The 21,841-nt window shown below is 39.6% G+C and overlaps 2 protein-coding genes across 3 annotated transcripts in view; one reads left to right on the forward strand and one right to left on the reverse strand.

The window, feature by feature from the left end:
- The window catches only part of cbln2b (cerebellin 2b precursor), a 449,384-nt gene that overhangs the window by 139,911 nt on the left and 287,632 nt on the right, over positions 1-21,841 (forward strand). The window lies entirely within an intron of this gene.
- neto1l (neuropilin (NRP) and tolloid (TLL)-like 1, like) overlaps positions 1-21,841 on the reverse strand; it is a 136,145-nt gene that overhangs the window by 15,584 nt on the left and 98,720 nt on the right. For both annotated transcript variants that reach the window (XM_056254086.1, XM_056254087.1), the window contains 2 exons: positions 13,778-13,819; positions 13,551-13,678 (listed from right to left, as the gene is read on the reverse strand). In XM_056254086.1, the coding sequence (XP_056110061.1) occupies positions 13,551-13,678; positions 13,778-13,819 (170 nt within the window). The remainder of the gene's footprint in view (positions 1-13,550; positions 13,679-13,777; positions 13,820-21,841) is intronic.

Consider the following 21,841-nt stretch of genomic DNA (forward strand, 5'->3'; position numbering starts at 1 on the left):
GAGTTTTTGAAGAATATCCAAAATAGTTTCATAAAAGTGTTTCATATGATTTGTCATTTTCCAAGGCTATTACTACTAAGTAGGCACGAAATAGAAAATGATCATGTCTGTTTTCTAAATGCATATTATTGATCTAATTGTGAATGATTTACCCATGCATATGTTTAACATTTAAAAATATTGTAATTTTTAATTAAAATATCATCCAATCATCTAGTCCACTTAAACACGCCCCTTTCTTACAATTGACTGCAAGCTCACATTCAGATCTGCCTTCATCCAATCAACAACCGATACACTGTAAAAAATGCAAGTTGCTGCCTTAAATTCTTAAGTACAATCAACTTGGATGCTATTTCAACTTCAATTACATTAAAGTGACTTAATAAATTGAGTTGAATATTGTATAGCATTGCATATAAAATTGCATAACATATTTTGATGAGTTAAAGCCATGTAAAAACATATGTTGTCATAACTTTGTCAAACCCAATTTTCTTTTTCTTTTTTAATAATCTGTTTCATTTGGATGTGTGTTACAGTACGAAAGAAAAGATCAGTCACTACTTCCGTTACATCCTGACATTAAGGTATATAATAACTTTGTGTGACCACAGTTCACGATGGTAGCAAGAATCCATCAGGTTTTTTTCTTTTAATCATTCTTTTATTTAGATCTTGTCAATGAATCAGTTGACTGTTCACAAAACCAGTCTGAATGAATCATTCACAAATCAATTGGATTCTGTTCTCAACTCACAGATTTGGTCACAATGGTTAACAGGTCACTGAAGGAAAAGTCTATCAGTGAAAATCGGTTAAACTTCCGTCTCTTCCAGGGCTATCATATGTCTTCAGAAGATCCAAACGGCTAACTTTTATGATACTTTTATGATGGTTTTGCATCCTTTTTGTAGCTTTTAAATCTCTCATTTCCATTCATTGTAATTGCATCGAAAAAAGAGAGCACAACATTCTTCAAAATTTCTCTTTGTGTTCCACAGATAGTCAGTCAAACAGTTTTGAAACAACATGAGGGAGAGTAAATGACAGAGTTTTAATTTTAGGTATACAGTACTATTCCAAATACACTGCTAGAATAACCCTCACCATGATAACATGTCTATTTGACAGAATCAAACCTTCCAAATATTAGTACAGAATGTTCTCCTTTCAGCAGGTGGAGTTTGCAGTATAAAGCGAGGTGATTTTACATTTAATGAGCACTTGGTGTTCCATTATGACAAGTAAATGAAGCACCCCAGTTCAAGCACTGGGTAAAGGCTCATGTGTTACTCAATAACCTTAGTAAATCTTGCTTTTAATTCAACACATTTTCCACTTTTATAGGGGGACTATATATCGATGTGTCATGCCAGTGACATTGGTTGGTTTGTCCTTGCCACCCACAATATGCTCACACCTACAATATAAGTAATGAACTAGTGACACTGTATTCTTTCTGGGATGTTGCGGTGTGTACAATCTCACATCATCAGCAAAAAAGCATGGGGGCGTCACTTATAGCCATACTGTACATAAACCCCACTCACTCACATCTGGACAAATGAAACATAAAGAATGAGGGTTTCCAATATGCTCAGAGAATCACATGAAGACGAAAGCATACTCACTACCATATATGTGCCAGCTTGTTAGCACTTTTTAGTCACAATTCACTAGGAGGAATATCAACAATGTGTGAGACAGTAATTAGACCGAATTGATTTCAGAATGTTTCCCAGATCAGTAAATGAAGCATTAGGGAACCTGACTGGTTATTAAGATAGACTCTCCTAATAATCTAACAACCTTAGGGCAGCTGAAAGCAAAATCCAGAAACTGATGCTGAAAGTGCATCCACTGACTACTGAATAGCCAATCACTAACAGTGCCGTATAAACCCTAAGGTAGAGGAATGTATAATGTGATAAAAGCAAATATTTAATCAAAAGATTTGGGCGGTCCTCAGATCAGTCACAGTAGTCTTATCATTGCACGCTAATTAGTGGTGCTTGCTTTTAATTTTTATATTTTCAACCCCAAAAGTTTGACACAAAACTCATCCGACACCATCTGTGCTAACTGAATAATATGTGTACTTGTGCTGAACGAGGAAATGTGTGCTTTTAAGTGATCAGACATATGGTTTCTTTATGACAAAAAAACAAACAAAACAAAATGATCAATTTATGACCAACATACAGTATATACAGTCAAACCAAAATTTATTCAGACACCAGATATAATTTTTGATTTTTTTTTTTACTAGTGGGTGCAGGACACTATAGTTGATTTATGTAGGCTAAGTGAGGATAGAAAAATAAAGTAAACTGTGACATATACCCAACATTTCTTCATAAAGTGGACTACCAGTAAAATGTATACAAATTTGGAACCAAAAATTATTCAGTACGGTGGCCGAGAGAGCTCAACGCGCTGCAACTGAAGAAAACACATGCAAATAGAAAAAAACGCATACAAATAGAAAAAAATGCGTGCAAATAGAAAAAAACACATGCAAATAAAATTGTCATGAACCACCAGACACAGAGGGATCCAAGTGCAGCGTAGGTTTATTTACAGGGTAGTCAGACAGGCAAGGGTCACAGACAGCAGACACAGCATAGGAGACAAGGCTAAATCGTGGTCCAAATACCGGGCAAGAGATCAGAGGCAGGCAGCAGACGATACGAAATCCAGGAACACAGGCAGAAGGTCGGGAAACAGGCAGGATATCAGGCATGGAAATGCTCTAAAGCAGACTAGGAATCAAGACTAGGAAACACTAGGAATAGACCACGACAGTGACATACAGTCATACAATACTACGCAAAGAGTGATAGTGACAGTGAGGTATAAATGTGTGTGGAGCTGCGTGTGGAACTAGATGCAGGTGTGAGAGTGATCAGTGGAAACAGGTGTGTGAGTAATCAGTCCAGGGTGTGTGCGTGAACAGTCCAAGGGAAGGCAGTGCAGAGGTGGAGCGCCCTCTCGTGGCACTCGAGGGCAATCCAGCCGAACATCGTCACATAACCCCCCCTTTAACGAGCGGCTTCCAGACGCTCCAAAGAAGATCCAGGCGGGGGGCAGAGCGAAGACGATCCTGGGGGAGGGACAGAGGGCCAGGCCCATGCAGGGGAACGGGACCAGGAAGTAGGGCCGCAGAGCTTGGGCGGACCAGACTGGACCGGTGACCAGGGCGGAGCAGGATGAGGCGAAGGCCAGGGCGGAGCAGGATGAGGCGAAGGCCAGGGCGGAGCAGGATGAGATGGCGGCCATGGAGGTGAAGCCCCTGCAGACGACCATGGCGGCGCAGCCCTCATGGTCTCCTCACCGGACCCTTGGCCCCCCCCCCAAAAATACTTGGGGAAATCCACGGGTTCAGGAAAGCCCTCCCGGAGCTTGAAGGGCGCAGGCAGGGCGAGGCGCAGAGGCGGAGCCGGCAGGGCGAGGCGCAGAGGCGGGGCCGGCAGGGCGAGGCGCAGAGGCGGGGCCGGCAGGGCGAGGCGCAGAGGCGGGGCCGGCAGGGCGAGGCGCAGAGGCGGGGCCGGCAGGGCGAGGCGCAGAGGCGGGGGCGGCAGGGCGAGGCGCAGAGGCGGGGGCGGCAGGGCGAGGCGCAGAGGCGGGGCCGGCAGGGCGAGGCGCAGAGGCGGGGCCGGCAGGGCGAGGCGCAGAGGCGGGGCCGGCAGGGCGAGGCGCAGAGGCGGGGGCGGCAGGGCGAGGCGCAGAGGCGGTGCCGGCAGGGCGAGGCATCTGGGAACGCCCTCCGGAGCCTGGCGAGCCAAACGAGTCCTCCTCTTCCTTCTGCGACGGCGCTTCACTGGGCTTGAATCTTTCACTTGGCTGGATTCACTCACTTGGTTAGATTCGGCACTCGATTCACTTGTCTCGGTACTAGACTCACTTGACTCGGCTCTTGACTCACTCGATTCACTTGACACAGCACTTGATTCACTTGACTTGGCACTTGACTCACTTGATTCATTCGGCTCGGCACTTGACTCGGGGCTAGATTCACTTGACTTGGGACTTGACTCCCTTGACTCGGGACTTGACTCGGGACTTGACTCACTTGACTCGGCGGGACGAAACCCAGGCCTGACGGTCTCGGCGGGAAGAAGCTCTGGCATGTCGTGAAAATCTGGCAGGACCTGAAGATTCCACCACTTTCCCACAGTGAGAGCTGAACCACTCAGAAGAAGGGCCATGTCCATATACTGCATTAAAGTACCGTGAGGATCATGGATGGGCATCAGTGACCGGAGCGGTTCAGATAACCCTCCGCGGAAAAAGATCATTAGACATTCGGTGCTCATAAGCGTGAGACGTGCCAGTTCAACAAACTCTTCGACATACCACTCAATCGATTGATCTCCCTGCTGGAGTCGCATAATATCAGCTCCCGTATCCGTGTCGTACTTCACTGGGCGAGCTTGACGTGGAAATGGGATCAGTTCAGGGCTGACAACAGTGGAGACGGGTTGAAACTGGGATGGTCCCGGTGGAGGAACATGAAGACCGCAAACCATCTTGGCCAACCTCTCCAGCGACGAGGTGAGTTCGTCCAGTTGATCTTGGTGTACGGCGCTCAGACCCGCACTGGCTGACTGGGAGGCATACAAGGCTGACATGCTGCTGGATCTGGTTATGGCGTAGTATTCTGTCATGAACCACCAGACACAGAGGGATCCAAGTGCAGCGTAGGTTTATTTACAGGGTAGTCAGACAGGCAAGGGTCACAGACAGCAGACACAGCATAGGAGACAAGGCTAAATCGTGGTCCAAATACCGGGCAAGAGATCAGAGGCAGGCAGCAGACGATACGAAATCCAGGAACACAGGCAGAAGGTCGGGAAACACAGGCAGGATATCAGGCATGGAAATGCTCTAAAGCAGACTAGGAATCAAGACTAGGAAACACTAGGAATAGACCACGACAGTGACATACAGTCATACAATACTACGCAAAGAGTGATAGTGACAGTGAGGTATAAATGTGTGTGGAGCTGCGTGTGGAACTAGATGCAGGTGTGAGAGTGATCAGTGGAAACAGGTGTGTGAGTAATCAGTCCAGGGTGTGTGCGTGAACAGTCCAAGGGAAGGCAGTGCAGAGGTGGAGCGCCCTCTCGTGGCACTCGAGGGCAATCCAGCCGAACATCGTCACAAAAATAAAACGCATGAAAATAGAAAAAAAACGTGTGCAAATAAAAAAACCTGGGTGCAAATAAAAAAAAACACCCGCAAATTAAGAAAACATCTTCATCAGTTTCACAACACACGTGTGCTACAAATACTCACAACACCACCAAATACATAAACGCGCTGCAAATAACACAGAGCACAACGGAAATGTTTCCAGGGGAACCAAATAAGTGACGAACCCACCTGGGGCGTGCTGGCATAGATATCCATAAATCTATGCGTGCTGGTGCTTACAGCTTAAAATTATACTTTATTCATTTATTTGTGCAAAACATACAGAGATTACATTTTTTATGACATACAACTTGTATACAATGTACAAAATGTATTAACAATATATGTTCAATGTCATCAGAATACAAATGAGAAAAGAACAATGAGCTGGAAACTAAAGTAAATAAATAAAAAAGATAAAGAAGAAAAACATGAAGGAAAGATATTTATCTATACATCAGTTACACTGTACAAATTGTTTCATGTTATTACATTTTCATAAAGAAAAGTTTCGTAAGAAATGCTAGGTAATGTAGGGTCCAAAATTTAAAAGTTGAGACACACAGATATATCACGCATATTTTAAAAGCTTTTTTGTAAACTAAAAATAAAAATGTATTTGCATCCAGTATGTTAACAGCATTATATTTCTGTCGTAAGACCAGCTGATGGACACCGTGCTGTGTTGTCATGGGAACATCCCAGGTGAAAATAATGAGGAAATTACGTTGTCTTTCGTTGCTCCTTCATCAAGTGCGCTCCACACGGCTGCCTAACAGCACACTAGAGCCCTGCTCACTCCACAGTCCCACTTTAAGGGCTCTGCAATCTGCCCTTCGAAGGGAGTAGGGCATAGGGAAGCTCACGAGCAATAAGCACGTCTCAGCCGGGTTCGTCACTTATTTGGTTCCCCTGGAAACATTTCCGTTGTGGTCTGTGTTATTGGCAGCGCGTTTTCTGTATTTGGTTGTGTTGTGAACTTTTGCAGGGAGTTTCGGTATTTGTAGCACATGTGTGTTGTGAAACTGATGAAGATGTTTTTTTATTTATTTCTTTCTTTCTTTATTTCAAGGATAGCCCCTTAAAATGTACCATCTCATTTTCGAGGGGGTCCATACAATAATGACAAACAAAACAAGATGATAAAGAGTAAATATTAGAGATAATTCCAAACACATAAGTACAAAGACACACACACACACACACTATTTGCAGGTGTGTTTTTCTATTTGCATGCGTTTTTTTCTATTTGCTTGTGTTTGCTTCAGTTGCAGCGCGTTGAGCTGTCTCGGCCACCGTAATTCAGACACTTTGACCTGAACATGTTTTGCTTAAGTGTTTTTTCTTTAATTGCTAATGCAACCTTTTTACACCACATACTGAACAAAATTAAGCATTGCTTGGTAATTGGTTGACCTAAATTGATATTATCTAATTGTGTACTTAAATTTAATGATGTTTTATTAACAAGGTTCGGGAGGAACACGTTCCTCCAACCATTCCAACCAGCTGTCAGCTATCAATAATCAACAGGTCCACTCAATCAGCATGAGTAAGGCCTATAAATATACGCAGTCGACTCACCCATATTCCTCGACAGTTTTCAGCATCCCTCCACCACCCCATCTCCTCACACTTGCCTGGTTATCTTCCTACGGGGGAGTACTCTGGGTTCGGGCCCAATTTCCGAGCTCGGAGCCCTCCCCCTGGACAGCACGCCAAATACGCATAACCATTTACTCTCTGATCATTCGTAAGTGTGAACTCGTGAAACAGCTGACAGCTATTCAACCTAATTCATTTGTGAGACAGTATAAGGCTATGTTTACACGGAAACGATCTGAAGAAAAAATGCAAAAGTGGCGTTGCGTTATCACTTTTTATTCTGCGTTTAGACGAGCGTTATGGTTGGGAAATCCGCGTGCATATGGTGACGCAAAAGTGTGTGAAATTCGATGTAGTATGCACTCCAGGCAGCTAGGTGGCAATGTGAAGCACTGCCACACAACAACACCATATCTTAGAATATTTTGTACAACTGTTGAAAAGACTCTTATATGTTTTTCAGAGCTGCTAGGTCAAATTGAAGGTCCGACGTATGGAAATAATCTGACATGTTGGTTGTTATTTTCCTGTACTGGCGCATGCATGTGACGTAAACGTGTACGCGACGAGAGCCACCGTGAGCAGATTTGCGTTTTTACCGTTTAGACGGGAACGCGACGGTGGAGCGTTTTTAAGATTTCCACTCTGGAGGGTGGTTTCACTTTTTTTGCGTTTTTAAGCCCCCAAAACGCCGCTGCCGTGTAAACGAAAGGCACATCCGAAAAAATATTTTTACGTTTCCACCCGGAATAGTTCTCGTGTAAACGGGGCCTAAGGGTACATTTACTCCACAACGATATGCCTAAAACGGAGAAGTTTTTCCTTTGAGTTTTCCGCGTACAGACGACCCCATTGTCAAAATGATCCCCATTCACACGTATCCGCGAAAATGTCACGCTGTATTCTGCAGCCAGGCCATTAGATGCCGATGAAACACAATGGACTGAACACATAATACGCATGTGCCTGACGTCATCGTCTTCAGAGATTCGCGTTTTTGTTGTTTACACAGAGACCGTTTTCAAAAACTTGCACTTTGAAACCCGTTTTCAAAACAAACACCCAAAACGCCATTGTCATGTAAACAAACGGCCAAAACGCATAAAAAGTTTCACGTTTGTCGTGTAGACAGCCCCTAACGGCCAAAACTAGATGGCCAAAACCAGTGAAATATCAACTGATTTGATAAATCTGAGTTCTTGTCATATTTTATCACCATTTTCTAAACTATAGCGAATAAACTGGGACAATGTGAGAAATATTGAAGGTGTCTGAATACATTTTGGTTTGACTGTATACATACAGTATATATACCCCCAAAATTTAAAAAATGTTTTTTAAAAAATCATCATTTATGTAGCAGGGTGAAGTTAACTCGTGTTGATGATTGGCCAGTGTCATGTAGGAACGTTGAACCTATCAGCAGTTGCTGTCAGGGTATAAAATGAGGACGTTTCTGTCACCTGGGATGCGTTGTCATCCTTACCGCCCCTTTACGGAAGTTACGATTTAGGAATGGGAGAGTGTCTGGAGTACCGTCTCTCCGCTCTGTTGCTGTGCATAGGCTGCCCCTGGCATTGAGCTCGTCAACAAAAACCCACTTGCTTGTTATGGTCCGCGACCAGGCATAGTACCACGTTAGGAACACCATCTGATTGAGTGACAGGATCAAGGGTTTCACCTCTATTATGGGACGAGATGCGCGTCTGTTGATCTCGCACTGCTGTCTTGCCTGGGCTTATTTGTGTCTTTTTTGTTGGAGCGAACTTGAACTCTCATAACAGCGAGCCGGGACGATTGCTCGCTGAGGCGTGAGCATTAATGTGGAAGCTTGTCCTCTCGCTGGTTTGCTCTGCTCTTTGAGTGTACGGCCGATCGTGGCCTGTTTGTTTCATTTTGATTTGTTTCTTGTTTTGCTCCGAATTGTAATTTATAGTTTTTTTTGTTATTTGTCTTGAGCTCATTTCTGCGTATTTTGTAATATCATTTATTTTTCTTTTGTTTAGGCTTAAGTTTGGTTGAGTTACAAAACGAGACTGAAATTAATACATTGTTTTGTTTCTTATTTTTATTTTGTTTGTGAACTGAAAACTTCTTTTTGGCGCTGGCTTTTGCCAGTTAATCAATGTTTATTGTTTGAGACTTTTCTTTTCTTCTTCTTCATAAACAGCGTGACAAAGAAAGTTTATATAGAGGAGGGGTTTAGCCGCTGTTTAACGGGGTTCACATTGAGTGCTGTGCATTGAGTGACCTGACTTCACCAGAGTGGGTGTGTGTAGATCTTAAGTGTGTGGTGTGAATTGAGGGTCACAGCAGGCCATCTCCGTCCAATTAAACTTTCTTGTGTATTTGTTTTTTTGTATTTATTTCTTTATTTTGAAGTTTTGTAAAGTATTGTTTTTTTTTTTTCTTTCTTTTTGACCTGTGAATATTGAGCCTTTAATGTTAATCTATTTTGATGATTTTAACTTTTGTATTTGAATAAAGCTGCTTCATATTTGGTACTCCCTGGCCTATGTCTCTCTGCTCACGCAGTTCTTTTGGTTACGAACCTGTGTGCCCCCTGTCTTGGGGCTGAGTTCCCGGTGTATACCGGGTGGCGTAGTCAACAATTATATAATTGTTTCATACATTTCCCTCCAGTACCTGATGCCACTGGCCACATTTATATATATTATATATACTGGGAATGGTGTCTAGCCAGCTTCAACATTGTATTGTGAGTATTGTATGAGAACACCACTGACATTTCTTGAGAAATTGCAAAGCCGTAGCCTTTAAAGAGTAAATCTATAAAAATTATCTGTGAATCAGTAAAAAAAAAGACTATATGAATTAAAACCTCCTGCACCCCCTCCATCTGAAACAAGCCCCCTCCAGACTCAGAAGCAGGCTTGAATGCTTGAGTGCAGTCTAATTACCCAGTAGAATAATTGTATCTCAACAACTCAGCTTTGTTCTCCTACCGCTCCTCTGGAAAGAAATTAGCCAGGACTGCCTGACATCGAGACACCAACCTCTGGCCAGTTCGGGACTGCTGTCTCTTCAGGGCATGTGGATGTGTTTGAGGTGTTGTTCACATCCCCCTCTAAGCTGACTTATTAGTCTGCATCTGGTGACGTTCCCACCAGAGCGGAGAGGGCAATCAGAGGACCGGCTGCATCCCAGAAATGCATCTGTGGATGAATTGCTTGCGAACACATGATGATATAATAGCCTACACCACAGCCCTTTTTCTTTTCCCATCAGTCAGTAAATCAAATAAGAAACCAAAAGATGAGATGTACAGTACATGTCTGTGAGGTTTTACTGTTGTGGACTTAATTGGATGAGATATATGAAAGCCTGCGAGAGATGTGGGGAGGACAGGCATTTGAGGAACAGTAGCTGGTGTCTAGAGGAAGACACGACGCTTTCCCTGCCATCTGTGCCCCAAACAATCATTCCTGTGAGATTTCAGAGCCAGACAAACATGATTCAGAGCTGCTACAGAAAATTATTCCAATGAAAGGAGGAAAAGGAGGACAAAAGTCATTTTAAGGCAAGTCATTTCGTTCTTAGGTTAAAGGCATACAATAAGAAGTTTTGCTGAAATATTATAAACATTTGAAAAATGCCGACCCCTTGACTGCGTGTCAAGGTCAATTAGTTTATAAAAATATCATAACTTTGAGTGACAGGGTATGGTTAGGTTGTGAAATGTCATGTGAAATGTCAATGTCAATAACATTCATGAATGAATCAGTTATATAATACATTAAAAATACATTTTACCTAAATTTTTTTGCAAAAATGCATAAAATATTTATATATTATACAAAACATACACTACCATTTAACAGTTTGGGGTTTTTAAGATTTTTAATGTTTTGAAAAGACGGTAACACTTTATTTTAAGGTGCTTGTAATAAGCAGTAATTAACAGTTAATAAGACACTTATAAGACCTTATAAGACACTTATAAGACCTTATAAGATGCATATAAGATGCATATAAGCATTAACATATAAGGGTTAATTAAAGGTCCAGGCCCTGAAGAGATCAGGGAAACTACTCCCTCTTGGGAAGGTCAATTTTTAAGGGCCTGGGAGTTTGTGTTACCATTTATGTTTGTTCGGCTGTTCTAAAAGTGCAATGTATTGATACTTGAGAAATGTATTATTTAATTTAATTTATTTATTATCATTAGTTAATGATAACATGCATCTTATATGCATCTTATAAGGTCTAAGTGTCTTATTAACTTTTAATTACTGCTTATTACAAGCACCTTAAATTAAAGTGTTACCGAAAAGACGTCTTTTACACACACACATAAACTGCATTTATGTGATCACATTGTTTTTATTTAAAATACCTGTTTACTATTTTAATATATTATAAAATCTAAAAAATCTCTCTATAAAATTTCCTGCGATGGAAAGTTGCATTTTCAGCATCATAACTCTTCAGTGTCACATGATCCCAGAAATCAATCTAATATGCTGATTTGCTGCTCAAGAAACTTATTATTATCATCAATGTTGAAAACAGTTGTGCTGCTGAATATTTTTCCGATTTTTTTCCCCCTAGGAATTTTTTGATTAATAATAATAAAATAAAAACATAATTACAAAAAAAAAAACTAACATTAGAAATGTTTTTACAGTCACTTTTGATAAATTGAATACATACTTGCTACTGTCAATAAAAGTATTGATTTCATGTACAAACAAACACAAACAAACAAACATACTGAAACCAAACTCTTGAAAGATAGTGTACATACAACTATTTTATTAATAGTTTTCATAGTTTTTATTCAAATTCATATCTAGATTCGGATTCAGATAAAAAAAGGTGACTGTTTTTTTTTAACTGAAAGGGGTGAATTCTATTCCATTCCTTGAGCGTCATGATTACTTCCAATATTTTTTCTGTGAGTGGTCCATATCCTCTGCCGTATACTACGTCTGCTCACAGTCTGCTGAATAAATACTGGTTTATCAACACTCTCTGAAGGAAAAAAGGCAAAGTCTTCATAATAAGCATTGTGTACAGATTCATACAAATGCAATCATGAGTCATAGCGCTGAAATTGTTAGTCTCCCTTGAGCAGTGCTGGTGGATGATAAAAATGCTTGAATAACTGTGTGAAACGGACAAGGGCATATGCTTTTGATTTGTGACTCTGGAAGGACATCAGATCAACAAAAATCAATTTCTGAAACAATAAATCATAATAAACACAAATATTATCACCGAGCCATGGCAAAATACACATTTTTGCTCTCCAGTCAACACTGCTATCTAAAGATATACAGGAAATGGAGACAATTTATTGTGTTTAGTCATATGCTGCTGATCAGTTCCACAGGTAACTTGACGACTCTGGGCAAACCCATCTGTTCCAGCTGAAGTGTGTTTAGTTTTATTGAGAAAGATGAAATGCTTTCTCTTTTCCCTGCTTAATATGCAGGGCATATATATATATATATATATATTGTAAATTCTTAAATAAATTAATATTTTTATTCAGCAAGGACATGTTAAATTGATCAAAAGTGACAAAAATATTAAGCAGAACACACCACACAACTGCTTATAATAATAAGAACACTGATAATAATTATAAATGCTTATTTAGCAGTACATTAGAATGATTTCTGAAGGATCATGTGACACTGAAGACTAGAGTAATGGCTGTCGAAAAAATGTAAATATTAAAAAAACGTACAAAATTAAATTGTAATAATATTCACAATATTGCTACTTTTACTGTATTTTTGATCAAATAAATGTAGCATTGGTGAGCATAAGAGACCTTTAAACCCCAAACTTTTGATTGGTTAACTGGGACAATGGTCAATTGTGCAGTTTGGAATATTATAAAAGAATATGAGACTGCAGAATTATGCAATTAACCAATCAGAATACATCAATACAGTAATAAAATATCCTAATGAGGATACGTTTATTTTTTTCCCATTTGGATCAGATTACAAAGGGAAAAAAGAGCAGTCCAATCTTTTTCACTGTTACTGTAACATAAAAATGGAAAAAGAGGCTAAACTAAAGCATTAATGAGTATTTTGATACACTTAAAAATAATGGTTCCAAAATGGTTTTCACAGTGATGCCATTCAGCGAACAGTTCTTAAAAGAACCTTTTTTTTTTTTTATTGTGAAGAACATTTTAAAAATCTAAAGACCCCTTTTCCATTATAAAGAACGATTTGTGCAATGGAAATCCATTTGTTATATGGATGCCAATAAAAAATTGTATTTATAAGAGCGTAGAGACAAGGGCAGCTGTAAACTGCTCCACTGGCAACAGTGCCCAAATTATAAAACCAAATCTGAACCCAAATAAACTGGACTACACCTGACTTTTTCCACATGAACACTTTTCCTTTGATTCCCATCTGCCATAAAAACAAAACAACGGCAGCCCTGCGAGACCTCATTCTGCTGTATGTCATACGCCCAAGAACTGCCACATTTTTATCCTCAACAGAATTCCACCTAACCGCATACAAATCCGCCCCGAGATGTTTTCACAATGGCCGCATAATGCAAACGACTGCAAAACAGGAATCCAAATGCTGAACTGCTAGGCGGTTACTGCACAGCTTGAGGCAGAGACAAGCTGTCATATGTCAGAAATGTGGCAGGCTGGGTAACACAACGACAACAGGGAAACAACTGGAGAGTTATTAGACGAGAGCAGGGGAAGTTGGGACAGGGCCTGACTGCGGGGGACTGACCTTGGAACGAGGAGGGGCACGGATGTACCACTTGCAGTCCACTGCCTCTGTCTGCAAGGCTTTGCCGTCTTTGGTGATCTGCTGCGATTCAATGATGCCTTCAGGTCCTCCCATCTCAAACTCACAAACTGTAGTGGAGGAGACATAAGAAGACAGATTACGGAAAATGAAAAGCCATTAGATATATTCATATGTAGGGTGCTTATAAATGAATGAATAATACCCACAGGGAAGAGGCTTGGGGACTCCTAAGTCTTTAAAGTCAGGATCTGAAAAACAGAAGAAGCAAGAAAATAGGATATAAAATATATGACTGATAACCATAAATACTGTGCTGTGATATATCAACTTAACCATTTAATGTACAATCAATGTGTACGTTGAGATTGATCAATAAGATATGTGAACTGTTTAAGACCGAGACCAGTCTTGAATACAACAACACTAACTCACTCTTGCAAACTATTCTAACTCAATCTTTAAATAAAGATTGAAAGAGTTGTTGGAAGCTTAATCATGTTGATGTTCAAGACATGCATCTGTGGTATAGTTTGTTTATAGCCTAACTTATAGCTTTTACATGTGGTGACTGTATTTAGGCTTCAAAATTCAGTTTATTTGTAAATATGATCTTGATTAATAAAACGTGCAAGAATGTTAATTGGAAAATCCTATTGAGGTTTTCTCGAGAGAACCAGGGTGATGCTAGCTTTCGGGTTGGCCTGAAAAAAATCAGGCCAACCTGACCAAAAAGGTTCTCCCTGCTCCACTTAAAAAAGAAATACTTCAGTCTAAACAAATAATAATGGAAAGCCATAATCTAAATTGTATAGATCCAACTTTAAACGTTAAAGAACAATTTAGACTTTAACCTGCTGTGGAGCATCATTATGTAACCGTACATCCAGTGACATCTCCTCAGTTCCCAGTGGACTCAATTCTTCTCTTAGTTGAATTTCTTTGTTTTCAAATGCACTTTAATTTAAAAAAGTCTCTGGAGAACCACATTTATTGCAAATATCACACTCATTCTAACAATAGTGGTTAAGAGCAGAATGTCTAATGTAGAAGACATTATTGTATATCCAACAATATAGTCTCATATAGCCAAACTTAAAAAAAAGTGGTCTTCACTGCAACTTATTCTGATCAAGAACCACCCACTTAAACCATCCAATTGACATGTAAAGCAACCAATCACTGTTAGTTTTATTTTTAAGTGCATTTAAAGGTAGAATAGTTTTTATAATAATAGGCTGGAGCTATAAAAAAAATAATTCAAACGTGACAAAGTAACCTTCATGAACATTGTAGAAACAATGTAAAGACAAAGGGAAATGTTTAGATCCCAAAGTAATAAGTACTGATTATTTTACTGACATAACTCTGAAAGCAATGCAAAATATGCTAGGCCTGGGAAAACAGCTTTTCTGGTTAGATCTGATTCAATTTAGATTCAGATTCCAGTCGGATTCAAACCGTTTCAGACTGATACAAACCGATAACTCTACATTTAATTCATTAAAAAGGTTGCATTTTTTTGTGCAATACGAATCAGATGTTCTGTGGGTTGCTTTATGCCAAAATGAATAGCTACAATCTCATGCTTCAATACAGCCCTACTCTTTATCCTAACATAAATGAGCCTAGTCTATCAGAAGCGGCATTTTGCTATGCAGAACTAATAGGTGGGCAGTTTAATTACTCTCACCCCTCTGTGATTAGATCGGCTTATATTTAGTATGGGTGATATTTCGCTCTGTGATCCCACCGTTCACTCTGATATTCATACATGGACAGAGACGATGGCATTTACAGAAGCGAATCTCATTGAAGACGACTTCTCTTAGAAAAGACACACATGTATACATATACACATACAAACGCACAGAAAAGTCTGCACCCATTAAGAGAGGATTGGATTGTACCCAGTTATCTTTATATGAGAGACTGATTGATTTGTGGATTGATCTGGTGAAAATTGATTTATTTCTCTCATTCTCATTTCACCCTCCTGTGAGCACTTATGTGGGTCACTGTGTGTGATCGCAGAGGACACCCATCACTATTATGACATATTCACTCCTATTTTGGAACACGGACAATATGAGCAATATGAGACTGTAGGTTATGCAGAAAGCTACACTTTCGTTTTTATTACAAGTCCACTTATAATGTGAGTCAAGGTTTCTTACAGCAAAAACAGTTCTAATTTTGTTGCATTACCCCCTTGATCTCTGTTGTGATTGGCTAATCTTTGCGTGCCAGAGTTGCACACATTGTCTTTATAAATCTGAGGTCAAGGGGTCAAGATAGTTAGCATGAAAATTTATCATGAAGGTTCTGTGCAACCCATCTTTGTTTAACATTTCACACATGCTGCTCAACATCTACACTGAGGATTCAGATCAGGCCTTGAGGAGAAAAGAAATAATAAGAAAGATTATATTACAGAAATAAGATATTGTTAGAAAGAGCGAGTGTGTGTGAGAGAGAATCGCCATATCAAAAGAGATTCATTGGCAGAAATAAGATAAAATGGCAGATTAAAGAACAGAACAGTGTGGAAACTGAAACTGGGTTCTGCCACTTACATTCAAAACTTGACTTCTTGCTCTCAATCAGTGTACAGTATTTACATATTCACACAGTAGAATATTGTGTTATAATGCAAAATACACTGGGAGTCACTTCTATAACCGAAGTGACTGCCTTAAAAGGGTAGTTTTTTTATCACAGTGTGACCCTAATGTTGCATCTCTATACAGTACTTATTCAAAATAAAATGAACAGTTTGAAGCCACTGTTGGTTGATTCAGATTTGATGGATGGAAAAAAAAATATTTTGTCTAAAAGCAGAGGCTCTGTTCTTTCTTTTGATATATTGCATGTTTAGATATTCATAAAACCAAAAAAACGGGGGCCATGAAATTGTTTTGAAAATGGTCAAAAATGCTGCCGGTGACTGACAACATTTAAAAAACAAACAAAAAAAACGCTGGTGGGAAAAGAGTTAAATTATTATTATTTTTTAAATGCAAGCGAAGTTCTTAAGACTTAGAATTAGGCATATACTTGATAAAGTTGGCTTTAATACTACAGTATGCACTTTGAGTTTAAGTTAATAATTTGATACAATACACTTACTGTGAACATATACTGTATGTTTTTACATTATAATTATATTGTTTAAAAACCTGCATGTAATTACAGCTGTGATTAATATCTATTATTACATCCATAATTACACTGTTGACCCTTCCCTTTCCCGTAATCCACCCGTAAACCTAATCATAACACCAAACCTGTCCACTGTATCCCATCTCAATAGCAGCAAAAGTGTTCTGCAATACATGAACACAATATGCACATTGTACTAACAATTAAAAAATAAAATAAAATAATTGTAAGTACATAGAAGGTAAAGACACCTACAGTAATAACCACATATTTAATCTCCAGTAGTGATTACATTTTTTCATTAGACATAATGGATTTTTTTCCCCGTTTTGATTAACATTTGAAGAAATCTTGTTTTTGTCAAATTATGTATCACCTGCAATTTATGACGAGCTAGTTTGCGCTCCCACAAGCCTTAGTTAGACCATTCAAAATGAACAAGTTGGACTTATGCTACAGTAGAAGGCAAGTGTCTTCAAACTTACACTAGCCACTCTTTCTAAGCATTCCTAGACAAATCCTCTGAAACATTTTACCTGTAACAATACAGCGATCAGTTAGAACAACACTGCGGAAATAAACCATTTCCTTGTTTTGTTGTAGAAACTGACTGTTACTCTCCCGCTCACAGTTTAATCAAAGGTAGCTGCCACCCTTTATTTCGGTTTCCACAGTGGATCCTTTCTTTTAGCGAGGGAGGAAAAGAAAGGCTGCTTGAGTGTAGGGGTGTTATCTGATTGTACTCGCCTGTCATCCTCCTTATTCTTTATCTGATAATCTCGTGAAAGAGTAGCACCGACACTGTTTACCCACCCACAGCATAAGCGGCGTGAGCCGAAGGGAAAGCTGCTCTTCCCTGTGGATGGGCTGCTGTAAAGTTGAAAACACCCTTCTGTCCATTCAATTCCCTTTGCCAAAGATCTGACGCCTATTTGAGGGTAAACCTGGGGCAATGGGCTGTCAATCAACATGAGAGAGAATGTGGCTGCTTCCAAACAGCCAAGATTTATAAACACTGTATAGATCAGTTAGAATATTACCACTTCAAGAATCAATAAGGCATAAGCAATAAAGTAAATTGTGGGGGTAGATATGGATGGAAAATTCAGAGTGGCAGGAAGTTAATGAAACAATGACCTTCAGGTCAAGAGAGCTGGTTGCTGGACTGATTTACGATTTGGATGTGGCATCACTTTTTTTTTTTTTTTTTTTTTTTTTTTTTTTTTTTTCCCCTTGTGGCATCACTTAACCCACAAGGTCCAGCAGACCCCATGGGATCAGTCGTCTCGTCAGCCATGTCACGTGTAATATACAGGATCCCTCTAAAGGTTATCTAAAGGCATCTATCATCTGAGTGAAGGAAAATACACTCATATCTCTAAATGTGAGATAGGAGATATGAAATTACAATGAATATGTAAAAAGGATAGAGGCTTTCTTTTGTGTGGTAATTCAACGTTACCACTTCAACATCTGCATAGCAGGTAAGGTGCCTGATTGTATTTGTTATCTCAGATACAGCCTTTAAAAAATGAAAAGACTTGGGTAACAAAATCACAAAACAAAATCAGCGCCATTTATAGATTTATTATTAAATATTATTTCACAGCAAAGGTCTGAACAATCAATTCTCTCAAAATAACATATTGCCTGGCTATGAAAAAAACAAACAAACAAACAAACAGGAAAATAATTTTTTACATTTTCAGGTGTGTGTGTGTGTGTGTGTGGTTCAGGTATTCCGTTGTGTCCCCAAAGAAAGTAAGCTAACAGCAGAAAGCTTTGACCATGTGGGGACATTTTTTAAACCCTATAAGGAAAACAGCTTATAAATCATACAGAATGATGTTTTCTTGAAAATGTAAAAATGCAGAAAGTTTTCTGTAAGGGTTGTTTTTAGAGGTAGGGTTAGGGGATATAATATACAGTTTGTACAGTATAAAAATCATTATGTCTATGGAAAGTCCCCATATAACATGGAAACCCAACGTGTGTGTGTGCGCACACAAATTTAAATAATTCTGATTATAAATAATGAAAACATATAAAAAAGGGAAAAGTAACAATTATTTTATTTCCAAGCTGACAACATGACAATAAGGGGTGTATTTCCCGTACAGTGACGTAACTCGCTGCTGTACTGTGACCGGGAGGGGACATGTTCGGTTCACTTATTTTTGTCGTGGCCACAACATATAAACTCGTGGGAACGTGATATTAAGTCGTGGGAACGTGATTATAAGTCGTGGCCACGAGATCATTTTGTTGAGGTAACGACATCATTATGTCGTGGCCACACGATGCAAAGTCGTGGCCACGAGATCATATGTTGAGGGAACGATATATTTTTCTCGCGGCCACGACTTCATATTTTGAGAGAACGACATCTATTTGTCGTGGCCACACAATGCAAAGTCGTGGCCTCGAGATCATATGTTGAGGGAACGATATATTTTTCTCGCGGCCACGACTTCATATTTTGAGAGAACGACATCTATTTGTCGTGGCCACGAGTTATGTTGAGGGAGCCACAGCGGCCAATACTGTACTGTAACCGTACCATATCATAGACTGGGCTACAGCAGAGATGGAGATGACAGAAGATATAACATTTTACTTTAAATTAGGAATGTCATATAAAGATATAGGGCGGTCTTTGGCATTAAGACATGGGTACGTTATAAGTGAAAGTGAATTCTTATTGAATGGGCTTTTTTGTCGCACGTTTTGCACTGGCATGAAGTGGGTTTGACGTTGGACGTTCGATATTCGCATATTTAGGGACCGTCTCAAAATTACATGCGACATTGGCATAAACGTTTCTAACTTCAATAGCATTTGAAGACAATGACTTACAGTCATAAAACCAACTGTACATTGTTCACCCAGGTCTCATGTATGATGCACACCTTTTAGATTTTTGATATTTATGACAATAAACTGCTAAATCATGTGCAAATAATGCTATGTATTTCACTACTGTATGGGATCATATACAAAATATATTACAAGATTTAAAGCTCAATAGCATTTGAAGACAATGACTTACAGTCATAAAAAAACTGTACATTGTTCACCCAGGTATCATGTATGATGCACACCTTTAATATTTTTGATATTTATGACAATAAACTGTTAAAGCATATGCAAATATCGCTATGTATTTCACTACTGTATGGGATCATACACAAAATATGACAATATTTAAAGCTCAATAGCATTTGAAGACAATGACTTACAGTCATAAAACCAACTGTACATTGCTCATCTAGGTGTCAGGTATGTGACAGTAGTGAAATACATAGCGATATTTGCATATGATTTAACAGTTTATTGTCATAAATATAAAAAAATATATAAAAAAGGTGTGCATCATACATGAGACCTGGGTGAACAATGTACGGTTTTATGACTGTAAGTCATTGTCTTAAAATGCTATTGAAGTTAGAAACGTTTATGCCAATGTCGCATGTAATTTTGAGACGGTCCCTAAATATGCGAATATCAATCGTCCAACGTCTAACCAACTTCATGCCAGTGCAAACGTGCGACAAAAAAGCCCATTCAATTTAAGAATGCGCTTCAGGTGTCTTTCACTTATAACGTACCCATGTCTTAATGCCAAAGACCGCACTATATCTTTATATGACATTCCTACGGAGCCCCCCTAGTCTCACTTTGTCAAAAAAATTAACAACTTAGAATTAACGACTTAGGATTGGAAATGGATATGAGTATGGAGAGTAAGACTAGTTCAAGATCTGCAGTTAGTAAAGTCATTGAACTCCAAGTTTGTGTCTGTGGCTGGAGCAAGGCGACAACGGTCAGGGGTTTGAAGGTTCATCAAGGGAAAATGAAATGCTTGAGGGAGAAGGGACAAGGGCCTCGCATTGATCAGTACTTCTTACGAAGTCAGTCAAGTCAGTCGAATGAAATCCAGCGACAGGAAGCAAACCACAGCTCGCAGGATATCAGCACCCCTGTCATTGACGAAAGGAGGGCTTGCACAGGTAGTGATGAACATATTCATACTTGTGAACCCGGTCAGGCTAACCAGCATAAGAGAGAAAAGAACCTCAACGGGCATAGGCCTAGAGTTAGATGGCCAAGAGCTTGTGAGAAAACTGCATGGGACACGGTAAACACAGATCTATGCTTTGCATTGGAAAGATTAACTGGTACAGTTGAAAAGAAGCTGGATAAATTTGGGGACATCATTTACGCATATGGAAGTGAGAGGTTTGGTGTGGAAAAAAGGAAGGAAAAAGTACAAACTACTCCTGGAATGTCTAGACGGCAGCAGAAAATTGAAGGGTTAGTTAGAGAAAGGAGACAGCTGAGGAAGCAATGGAAAAGAGCAGAACAAAGTCAGAAGGAGGGACTCAATCTCTTACAAAGGGCCATAAAAGATAAGCTGGCAACATTACGCAGAGCTGAGCGCCTACGGAAATGCTACAAAAAGAAGGAACGTGCGAGGGCTAATTTCTATAAAGACCCATTCAAATTCGTAAAGAAGTTATTCACCAGTGAGAAGAATGGCACTTTAAAAACATCTAGGATTGAGCTAGAGAGATATTTGGAGGACACGCATACAGATGCAAAAAGGCATGAGCCTATGTCAATTCCATCAGACATACCACCTATCAACCCACCAGAATACCAAATGGAGGTCTGTGCACCTAAGTGGAAAGAGGTAGAGCAGGCTGTGAGAAAGGCAAGGGCTTCATCATCTCCAGGGCCTAATGGAGTTCCGTACAGAGTGCTTCAGGAGTTCTGCGAATTCTGTGGAAATTGATAAAAGTGGCATGGGAAAAACAGGTTGTACCTAGAGCATGGCGCAGAGCAGGTGGAGTCTTTATACCCAAAGAAAAAGATGCTACAAGCATCAGTCAGTTTCGTCCTATTTCACTATTAAATGTTGAGGGTAAGATTTTCTTCAGCATTATTGCCCAGAGATTGTCCACCTACCTGTTAAAGAATGGCTTCATTGACACCTCAGTTCAAAAAGCGGGCATTCCAGGGTTCTCAGGATGCTTAGAACACATCAATGTTATCTGGCAACGAATTCAGTCAGCTAAAAAGGAGAGGACATTCCTGGATTTGGCTAATGC

The sequence above is a fragment of the Rhinichthys klamathensis genome, unplaced genomic scaffold (genome assembly GCF_029890125.1).
Source record: "Rhinichthys klamathensis goyatoka isolate OS25496 unplaced genomic scaffold, OSU_Roscu_1.1 h1tg000110l_1, whole genome shotgun sequence".
NCBI classification, from domain to species: domain Eukaryota; kingdom Metazoa; phylum Chordata; class Actinopteri; order Cypriniformes; family Leuciscidae; genus Rhinichthys; species Rhinichthys klamathensis.